General features: G+C 40.4%; 2 protein-coding genes across 6 annotated transcripts; one reads left to right on the top strand and one right to left on the bottom strand.

Moving 5' to 3' along the window:
* Positions 1 to 28: 28 nt before the first annotated feature.
* LOC128769810 (E3 ubiquitin-protein ligase RNF126-B-like) lies at positions 29 to 3,068 on the bottom strand. 5 transcript variants are annotated; one of them, XM_053883799.1, is made up of 10 exons: positions 2,803 to 3,068; positions 2,599 to 2,657; positions 2,479 to 2,536; positions 2,382 to 2,397; positions 2,183 to 2,267; positions 1,997 to 2,065; positions 1,848 to 1,917; positions 1,504 to 1,597; positions 1,269 to 1,381; positions 29 to 1,165 (listed from the first exon to the last, which is right to left on the bottom strand). In XM_053883799.1, the coding sequence occupies exons 1-10, from the start codon at positions 2,869 to 2,871 to the stop codon at positions 923 to 925; spliced, it is 876 nt and encodes a 291-aa protein (XP_053739774.1). In that variant the 5' UTR covers positions 2,872 to 3,068; the 3' UTR covers positions 29 to 922. The 5 variants fall into 5 exon arrangements, with proteins under 5 accessions (XP_053739774.1, XP_053739771.1, XP_053739772.1 ...); XM_053883796.1 differs by having other exon boundaries at positions 2,183 to 2,397; XM_053883797.1 differs by having other exon boundaries at positions 2,183 to 2,394.
* Positions 3,069 to 3,424: 356 nt separating this feature from the next.
* On the top strand, positions 3,425 to 9,725 carry sugp1 (SURP and G patch domain containing 1). The gene is made up of 14 exons (XM_053882884.1): positions 3,425 to 3,608; positions 4,091 to 4,256; positions 4,436 to 4,530; positions 4,763 to 5,002; positions 5,119 to 5,242; positions 5,326 to 5,423; positions 6,512 to 6,626; positions 6,709 to 6,923; positions 7,000 to 7,106; positions 7,187 to 7,364; positions 7,436 to 7,542; positions 8,640 to 8,785; positions 8,888 to 9,017; positions 9,442 to 9,725. Exons 1-14 carry the CDS (start codon positions 3,590 to 3,592, stop codon positions 9,466 to 9,468), a joined length of 1,767 nt encoding a protein of 588 aa, XP_053738859.1. The 5' UTR covers positions 3,425 to 3,589; the 3' UTR covers positions 9,469 to 9,725.
* Positions 9,726 to 9,915: the final 190 nt, after the last annotated feature.

The following is a 9,915-nucleotide window of genomic DNA, read 5'->3' as shown; positions in this document are numbered from 1 at the left end:
GCATCTGATGGACGAATCGATCGTTTATTTATACGCAATAATACATCTTTCTAATGTGGAGACACCGATATTAAATCCCCATTCAATCATCTTGTTTACGTAAAATATATTTTATTTCAGAAGGTGTTTTCAATGACAGCATTCCAACCGATTAGTTGGTGCGTAGCGCCCTCTACTGGCATAAGAGGAACATTTCAACCTGGGACTTAGAACGTCTTCTCCCAAAATCACAATAGCGTTATTTTTAGAGGATTACGTCGATCATAGGTTTGGGAAATAAATTTCCCTTTGAAAGTGTTTTTTGTTAAGTTACTTGATATTTGACATTTGTTAAAAGTTTCACAAGGGGCCCAGTTGGACACGTGCACAGACATTTTAGGGGGCTGGAGAACAAGAAAGAAAAAAAGAAAAACAAAAAATATTATCATTGTTGTTGTACACGTACCTATAGGTCTAACCAAGATCTGGGTGTTAGTCTGGGTGAGTTAGAACTACATTTATTTTAAAAATATTTTTAAAATTGAAAAAACGTTTTTCCCCACCTCATGTCTCGAGCTATGCAAAAAATGAAGCCAAGACAAAACTGTAGCCAAAAACTATATGAAACTAAATATGGTCACAACACCGGCTGACATAAAGCAATAAATGAAGTACAAAATAAATGTGTAATGGGTTTCAACACCGACTGATAATCAAGAAAGACGTGTTTGGGTCTGGACATAACGTGAAAATGAGCAGAACCACGAGTCCATACCAGGAGAGTGGCTTCATGATCAGGTAGATGTCCACTTGCATCTCTGAGCTTGGATTGCCATAGGCCACTTCAGTCCATTGCTTCAAGGCAGAATCCATATCTCTTCACAAAGCACCTTGTTCTCATATTTGCTGTAGTCAAACCCAGCTGTCAGCGATGATGAGCGGCTCATAAATGAGGAGAGGGTGATGAAGAAGAACTCTGAGTCCCATCATCTGTTTCATCGCTCGGCGAGTTGGAGGTGAAGGGGGAAAAGGAGGAAGAGGCCGATGAAGGGGTGAGTTGAGCCGAGGAGGAGTTGGTTGATGATGTTGATGATGATGGAGGTGAGAAGTTCACGCTGGACGCTGGCAGGTTTGTGGTCGTGTCCTGGCCGCTGAGGCTTTCCCGGCACACTGGGCATGAGTCGTGCTTTGACAAAAACAGTAAGATGTTTTTCTTTAACATTAGATCACCAGTCATTTTATTGATCCAGAATATAGTGGCTGGAGGACAAAAGATTAAGGTCAGGTACCTGTTCTAGCCATCGGACTATGCAGTCGTTGTGAAACAAGTGGTTGCACGGCAGTTGTCGGACATTCTCCCCAATGTTGTAGTCCTCCTTGCACACGGGACACTCCAGACCACCTCATGTAGAGACAGAATGACATCAACTAAAATGGGACCAACACTATTATCCAGACTGCTGTATGACTGAGTTTAGGTTAGGCCAGGTGGACTTAAAGGTGAGGTGTGCGATTCTTTCTCACCCACGTGTTCCTCTGTGATGGTGACGGTCGGGATCGTATTGATTCTATCTCTGTCTGCTGGAGGAGGACCCACATTTCCAAACAGGTTCAACAGCTGTACATTTGTGAAGGAGAGAGAACTTAGCATCTAACCTCGGTCACCTCACAGACGAAGTCAACTTGCTGTAAAGCATATATTTCTTTTTTTATCTCATATCCAAAATCCTGCAGGTGGTGTTTATTTGATATGGATATCACATAAAGATTTACTTCATCAAAAGCAATCTCAAAATAGCAGTTTCCATCTGAAATACTCTGCATTTTAAAAAGAAGATTCATAACTATTTTGTAATTATTATTCCTACCTCCGATATGACAGCGTCCAGTCCATCGGAATTCATGGGAAAGTTCATTGTGTTCAGCTGTGATAGAGCCCTGAATAGAAGCGTCAAAATGATATACAGTCAGTGATTTGCAGGACCAATCTAACATGAAAAGATTTGTCTTCAGCTACCAAGGTTCTGACACTGTATGCTGCAAGACCTCAGGTGGAAGGATGCCACTCAGTAGCATCTGGATGATCCTGGATCAGCCAAAAAAATGGAATTATTATTAAGAACAGTATTGAACCACTTATTCTCAAATTTATTTTTCAGTAAAAGCAAATAAATTTCCATCTAACAAATGATTACAGTCTCACCCCTCAGAAATCATTGCTCCTCCTTCCGTATCCTGTCCCTGCAGAGTCTGCCCACTGCGCGGCTGCCAAGGAATTTGTCTCTGCCCTGGCAACAAACCAGTGTCTCTCTGAGTGTTGTCATGGTGAGACTGGAAGTCCAAGTTTTCCTGAAGAAAATCAAGTGTGTACGTGCCGCGGGGAGTTTGAAACGAGAATATACTTTGTGGCTCCATCTGCTACAAGAAAAAAGCAACGTGTGTCCGACAAAGATACGCCTGCTACTTCCTTTAATACAGAAAACAACAATTAGATATCACCTCATAAAATGTCTGGGGCTCATCGTAGGATGACGACGAATCAGTCTCCAATGCCGACCTGAGGAAATCGCAACATCACTTTCAGGTTGATTTCAATCATTGAGGAACTTTCACACACACCTGTTCTCTTCTGGTAATTCTTCTACAAATCCAGACTGACAGAATGGGCAAGTTAAATCCTGTATTTAGAATGCAATTATTAATATATAATATAGTACCTAGGTCACTCATTTTAATATATCTATCTTGAGTTTTGAATGAATTTATTATATGTAATCACAATATTATTTTGAATGTAGCCATCACTCTGTATTATTATCTTACCGGTACAGTCTGATATATTTCTGTTAAGCATGCATGGCAAAAGAACCTCTGATTTGGTGTTTCAGCCATTGTTTCTTTCCTTATAAGTGCAGGTCAGAAAAGATGTGTAGTGAAGAAAGCACCCTGGGGTCAAGGGTCAGATGTAAATAGTGGGTTAAATAAAATAATAAAAAAAATAAATTAAATAAATAAATGGGTTTAAATTCGGCAGCAGGTACTGTGATAGCTGAGTAAAATGTATTTTAATAAGTGTACCTTGTTTTCAAAACTTTTTAGAACCCTAATGTGTTCGCTCCCACCCCCATTTAATCCCACTTATTAACTTTGATTTTTTTTTTGCCTTTGTTATTATTTCCACATCGTTTTACTTTTGTCTTTTGTCTTGAGTTTCACTTTATTTGACAGACAACATCAGAATTAAGCTCCCAAATGATTAGTGAGCTCAGTGTGGTTTTATTTAGACAGGTTGAAAAGGAAGATAAGTATATGCTTTGTGAATTGAAATTTGTGAGAAAATAAAACCGGAAAAAATGAAATCGTTACCTGTAATATATTGCTTGTATTTGAATCAAATTCAATTAAAACAACAAAACGAGGTCGTTTTCACTTGTTTGGTTTTATTCGATTTGTTTCCGGATAAGGACGTATTAAATACATATTTGTCTTATTCTGAAAGTTACCCGGAAATGGCCTGATTGTTGTTTTTTTTCGCGAGCTCACCCCCATCGATAGTGTCGTATTTTATAGCTTTGATTTTTGAGTGGAATTGACTTCCACAGCTACGACTATGGAGTCTAGTAATAACGGTAAGCGTGTTCATGTAAACGTTTTCATATTTTGGATTCGTAGCCGTCGCTCTATCTTTTATCGGGCATGTTAGCAAGATAGAATGCTAAATGCTAATGGGCTAGCGCGGCTAAGCTAACGGTGTTTACTGATGAACGCCCTTGATACATATCTTATTTCATATGTCTGCTTCGTTATAAAAATGTATATATGACCCTGGAATTGTTTTGACCTTTAATGGTAGATTTGGGTATAAATGCTAAAGCTGTAAAAGAATCCAGTTGATGCCAAATTATTATTTGTTTTAATATGACTTGTGTCGTATATATTTAATGCATTTAATTTAATGACACCTTGTTATCAACCGATTTTTAGCCACAGATGTGTGTGGTACGTTTTTAAATTGTATGTTTCTCAATGCTCAACGCCATCACTCAGTACACAGTCATGTCTGTTTTCATGTGTCAATTTTTCGATAAACATGTCATTTATTGTTTTCCAGGGAGGGGAGGATGGAAGTCGAGGAATTCTCAGCCACAAAAAAGCAAAATGAACATGAATATTCTTCGTCAGGAAGCGCTAATTGCCCAAAAAAAGAAGGAAATCGAGGAAAGGATGGCAGAGCAGGCAAAAATGAATGCTCAAGCGGCAAATACAAACACTACTCCGTAAGTGAATGACTCAAATTCAGTGTACATTGTATCATTTAAGCCCTTCATTTGTTGTTTTAAACGATCATGTCAAGGCATCTAAAATACAGCAGTGTTGAGTTTCAATTTCTTTCCTGTTTTTGAGTGCTGTTTATTTACTTTGTGGTAATAAACCTCATGTGTTTTGAATTCAACAGTGCTCCCCAAGATCAAGGCAACTCAAACAAATTTGTAAATGATGGCAGCTTCTTACAGCAATTCATGCGTATGCAGAAGGATAAACCGAATTCTGGTGTGTATCTGCATCTACAGAATCTTGACTTTGTCCTTGTTTCTCCTCTCACTGTGTGCATGACTCAGTTCTCATGGTAATAGTTTTTGCCGCTTGCGTGTAACAAGTCCAGCATAACATGAGCTGAATATTCAATGAGTTCAAGACAGTGGAATATGCACATCAAATTACTAACTTTCCTGATGCTTAAATGTTTCCTTTCTTTTAATATTTGTCTTGGTTATTTCTGTAGGTGCTTCCAATGAGACAAAAAGCCCATCAATAACGTCACCGGGTGGAAATTCTCTGCAAAAAAGGGGCATTATTTTTGGAAAGCGACCTGGCATGGGGGTCGGCAGCATGCTCAGCCAGTACAAGAGCTATGCTCAGTCTAAGAAAAGTCCAGTTCTGAGCCAGAGGCCAAGTGTATTCTCTTCACCAGATGATGACGATGGTGAAGAGGCCGACTTGTCCGATTTCTTAGAAATAAAAGGTAAATCAAAGCCTTGGGACAGCAGGATGAGTCGGACTTATCAGTGCATACTGGAGCACATGGCTTTTGACTGCCATTTTGTCCTTCAAGTCAGTGTACTGATAGCCTGCTTAAAGTCTCTCCCCCAGAGGATTCAGACACCCGACTCATTATCAACAAGATGGCCTCTTTTGTGGCGGAGGGGGGACGTGAACTGGAGAGGAAAGCCAAGGAGGATTACAAGGACGACCCTATTTTCTCGTAAGTCTGAAGGACAGTGTTTTGCAAAATAAAGTGAATCAATATGCGTAACATGTTTGTCTCAATGCTCTTGGCTCTTTCAGATTTTTATTTGACACAAGTAGTGCAGAGTACCTCTACTACAAAAAACGAGTTGCAGAAATAAAAAAAGAACTTCCACCAGAGAACAACACAGATGATGGTATGGTTACCCCGCTGTTTACTTGGGCTTTTTTCTTTTTTTTTTTTTACCCGGAGGATAGGGATGGGCGATATAGGCTTAGAAAATTATCACAATAAATTTAGCCACTCAGACAATAACAATAATAAGTACAGTTTCATTGTGTCGCATGTGTTTGACTCACTACATTATGTTTCATGATGAAGCTCACCTGTTTGTTATGTTCTCTGCATTGTTAATTCTCCAACATCGACAAAGAATCTGTTTATATTTAAATCTAATAGTATAATAAGTGCAGAGGTTGGCAATTCAATGTTTCACGTCTTATGTAGAACGCAGTTGTGTTGATAGCACCATCGAATGTGTTCAGCCAGTTTTATTTTGGGGTTAAATTGCTGTGCTATGGGACAGACAGTGAGTGCTCCAAGATGTTTGTAGCTTTTGTAGCGGCTAGCAAAAGACGTGGCAGTGATGCGGTGTTAATATTTTCAGTAAGGTCGGTATCAGTAGTTTTTAGGGAGAAAGTCATCTCGGCAAGGAAACAGTAATTTGACCGCGCAATCTAACAAAACCAAAACTGACACAGTCTCAGTAGCTGAGTTTATTGTAACATACAGGTCCAATGCTGTGGGTGACATAAGCATATCTGAGATGTTAATATCTCATCGTAGGGTTTGTTTTCAGCGGTAAATCGTGGATGATAGTTGTCGCCCATCCCTACCTGAGGATGTTTTAGTCTGGGGAGTAGCCTGGGGATTATCCCAGCTATGCTTTAGTAAAACAATTGCAAATGTTGTTTACCCCCTTTTGTTTGAAACACATCATTTAGTTTTCTCTGTACCGTAGACTAAAACATACTGATATACGTATCTGTCTACATTGAGTTGTGTTTTGTTTCTTGGATAACTTGTGTGTAGATGAACTTTTGTTACACATGTGTTACATCATACAAGTCTTCTCGCATCCAAGCTCCCAATTCACCTCCACTTGCTCCTCCTCCCTCCTCTTCTTATTCCCCATTAGCTCTAGACTGGTGGCGTATGAAGCCAGTTGAGTTTGGTTCAGTAATAGGTGTGAATTGAGCCAGAGTACTGATAGACTGCTTAAAGTCTCCTCCCCAGTGGACGTGAAACCCCAGCTTGTACCTGGAAAGCCTGGCGGGTTTGTGGCTGAGGCTAATCCTGACGTGAAACCTGTCCTACAAAACAACTATTCAACTTTCAGGTCTGTTCCAGTTTATTGTACAGAAATAATCTTATAATTCACACTGTTGTTTGTCTCACAAACACTCCTTTCCATTCCCCAGTTACTCATATGACCAGCAACAGCCAACAGATCCTGCCCCACCTGCCTGCGCAACATCGTCTGATAACCACAGTCAGGAAACAGCAACACAACCAGTGAAACGGAAGAGAAAGAGCAGATGGGGTGCAGAGGACGACAAAGTGCAGTTGCCAGTTCCTCCTGTTGTTGTCCCACAAGATGTGGTGGTCCCCGACAGCGACGCACCTGCACTCTCTGGTACTTATAGATTTAATGAACAGTAAAATGTGAAAATGTTTTCATAGCATAGTCAAAGCCATTCTCTGTGTCACAGTTGCTGAATTGCAAGGACTGGGTTATAAGAAAGGGAAACCTGTCGGCCTTGTGGGTGTGAGCGAACTGTCTGAGGACCAGAAGAGGCAGCTAAAGGAACAACAAGAGGTACTAAAACAATGAGAATTTGAGCAAAGATTTAATGTATACATGCACCTGAGCATATATTGTTGCTTTTTGCACTCTAGATGCAAGAGATGTATGAGGTTATAATGAAGCACAAGCGAGCGATGGCGGAGATGCAGGTGATGTGGGAGAAGGCCATCAAGGACCACCAGCATGAGTACGACAGTGATGAAGAAGTAGACCAGGAGGCCGGCACCTGGGAGCACCGGTTACGACAGATGGAAATGGAGAAGACGCGCGGTTAGTTCGGCGGTTGGATCACGCTGATAGTCAAGCCGTTGGTTATAATAGTGTTGTCTCCTGGTTTTCAGAGTGGGCGGAATCCTTAACAGAAATGGGCAGAGGGAAGCACTTTATTGGTGACTTCTTGCCTCCAGAGGAGCTTGAGAAGTTTATGGAAACATTCAAGGCGCTGAAGGTCGAATTTTGTCCTTTTTTTTTTTTTTTTTTTTTTTTTTTTTTTTATTCTTGTCAAACTGCCACAATGTTTGCATTGATGATAGTGTGCCCAAGATAGATTTAAAACAAGAAAAGCACTCAGGGAGGGCAAACCTCCACCAAGCAGCTTCACCCCAGCCCCCAACACAAACTCCACGAAACTATAACTGTAGTTGCACCTCAAATAAGAGGAGGTGATGTAATGATCGTCCTAAATATCACCCCATGAAAAATGCATCAGACTTAAAGTATTCATCATCATGGATTCACTTTCTTTATCATTTGCAGCATATAAACAGTGCAACATACAAACAGTAGCTTCTGTTTGCTTGTGTCTACAGAATGTACAGTAAGTCATTGTTAGCATAAGGTAATACCATTGTGTTCTAAAGACTATGTAGAGTGTGTTTAAATTTAACCTGATTAGATTGTCTGTCCCTGCTTTAGTTCAATTAGCATTAATACCTGTTACCGCCACCTTTAGCTGCTCACCATTTTCCAGAAAGAAAGTGCTGCCGTTTACAAAAGAACTCGATAAGCTCAGCATCATAAGGAAACAATGAAACAATTTAGTGCCTTGTTGAAACCCTCTTCCCATGAATCAATGTCAACACCAAACGAACACTTGCTGTACGTTGTGTTGACTGTGGCTGTTCTGTAACAAGGCCACATTCAGGGTCGTCTGTCTGCAAACAGGATTGTAGTCATCCATCCATGCTAGTGGCTCCAAGCTGCTTATTCAGGTCAGAGGCAACATGAACACGCAGCATCCTGCACGTCACCTTTGTCCCTGGTGTAGTCTCTCACCTCCAAAGAAGAATCTACGAGGGAGGATTACAGTTGCAACAGATAACACAGACTTGCCCAGTTTAGCTGTGTTGTGAAAACCAGACCGTTATCCATCTGGGTTTAAGACACCACCTCAACATATTTAAAAAAATGAAATGAAATACAAAGTAATGCTCATGATATTCCCACTGCCAACTAATAAACTGTTTTAGGTGTGTGTCCAATGTTTAGGTGGTACTGATAACTTGTTTCTCTATGTGATGCTAATAGATTTTTTCTCACTTGCAGGAGGGACGGGATCCAGATTACTCGGAGTACAAGGAGTTTAAGTTAACTGTGGAGAATCTTGGTTTCCGAATGCTTATGAAGATGGGCTGGAAGGAAGGTGAAGGCCTGGGCAGTGATGGACAGGGAATTAAAGCTCCTGTCAACAAGTAAGAATTTCAACAAAAATTTGGATTATTCATAAGCCAACATTGGTGTGTTTATGAGCTTTTGTTGCACTTGTGTTTACATGTTTGTAATCTTTTTTTCAGAGGAACGACGGCACTCAATGGGGCCGGGTTTGGTGTCGATCGCCCGGCTGAATTATCAAAAAGTGATGACGAATATGACGCCTACAGGAAGAGGATGATGCTGGCGTACCGCTTCAGACCCAACCCACTGGTGAGGATGTTGACTTTGGTAAAACAACACCTTCAGCAGATCTAAGACAGTGATGTTTGTTCATTTGTAAACTCATCAGTAGAGGGCAGTCCACTGCTGTCTTCTTCACACGTGTAGGTGGTGCAGCTGCCTCATATGAAAAGAATCGCTTATGATTTATGACCAAACTGAAGCTCCTCCTTTGTTGAAGTTGCTTGTCTTCTCTATTATTCTTCTCTATTACTACTTTATATTCTAATGTGTCTGAAATCTGGAAGAGAATTTCATAAAACCCTATGAGTAATGAGTTTATAAATGTCGTCCCTAAATTCACATAATGAAATGTATTATCACAAATGGTCGGTTATCTTTTTTAAATGTTGGTGTCGTGTCCAATTGATTTTGAGCTTCATGTCAACTGAAATGTTTTCTCCTTTCTTCTCAGAATAATCCAAGGAGGCCGTACTACTGATGCCTTGCTGTAAATCAGCATTTAAATCGCGTCATGAAAACCGAGACTGTTGCACAAGTCTGTCAGTTCAAACAAGAGAATGAAATATTTGACCAGTGTTTCACTTCAATCCTGCTACAGATCCGATGTGTCGATGGAGTCATCACATCTTGGTTCTGATTTCTGTGTCCTGTGAAAACGGTAGTTCACCTAATGAAAGTATGTCCAACTAAAGTGTCACTTTTACATTAAAAACAATATCTGCACCGCGAACTCGAGTCTCTGCTTATGTGTTTGCTAAATGCTCTTTTCATAATTTGCCGTAATCCATGAATCATCATTCATTAAAGCCACTTGAGATTTTTTTGGCGACGACGAGAAGCCGCCTTCTGTCTCCGTCAGCACTTCAGCGGGTGACTGATCAGTGAAATCAGACCTCCAGGTTTCCATTCCTCAGGGGGTTTAAGT

The sequence above is a fragment of the Synchiropus splendidus genome, chromosome 13 (genome assembly GCF_027744825.2).
Source record: "Synchiropus splendidus isolate RoL2022-P1 chromosome 13, RoL_Sspl_1.0, whole genome shotgun sequence".
Classification (NCBI taxonomy): Eukaryota; Metazoa; Chordata; class Actinopteri; order Syngnathiformes; family Callionymidae; genus Synchiropus; species Synchiropus splendidus.
This window is presented reverse-complemented; position numbering and strand designations above follow the sequence as displayed.

Bases quoted from the DNA above. Each gene is read 5' to 3' on its own strand.
- LOC128769810 (XM_053883796.1), bottom strand. From the start codon at position 2,871: ATGGCTGAAACACCAAATCAGAGGTTCTTTTGCCATGCATGCTTAACA. The intron at 2,537-2,598 runs GTGTGTGTGAAA...CGATTTCCTCAG, and splicing joins GAATTACCAGAAGAGAACAG to GTCGGCATTGGAGACTGATT. The intron at 1,382-1,503 runs GTGAGAAAGAAT...TCTCTACATGAG, and splicing joins CATCACAGAGGAACACGTGG to GTGGTCTGGAGTGTCCCGTG.
- sugp1 (XM_053882884.1), top strand. The intron at 4,257-4,435 runs GTAAGTGAATGA...TGAATTCAACAG, and splicing joins GCAAATACAAACACTACTCC to TGCTCCCCAAGATCAAGGCA. The intron at 8,786-8,887 runs GTAAGAATTTCA...TCTTTTTTTCAG, and splicing joins ATTAAAGCTCCTGTCAACAA to AGGAACGACGGCACTCAATG.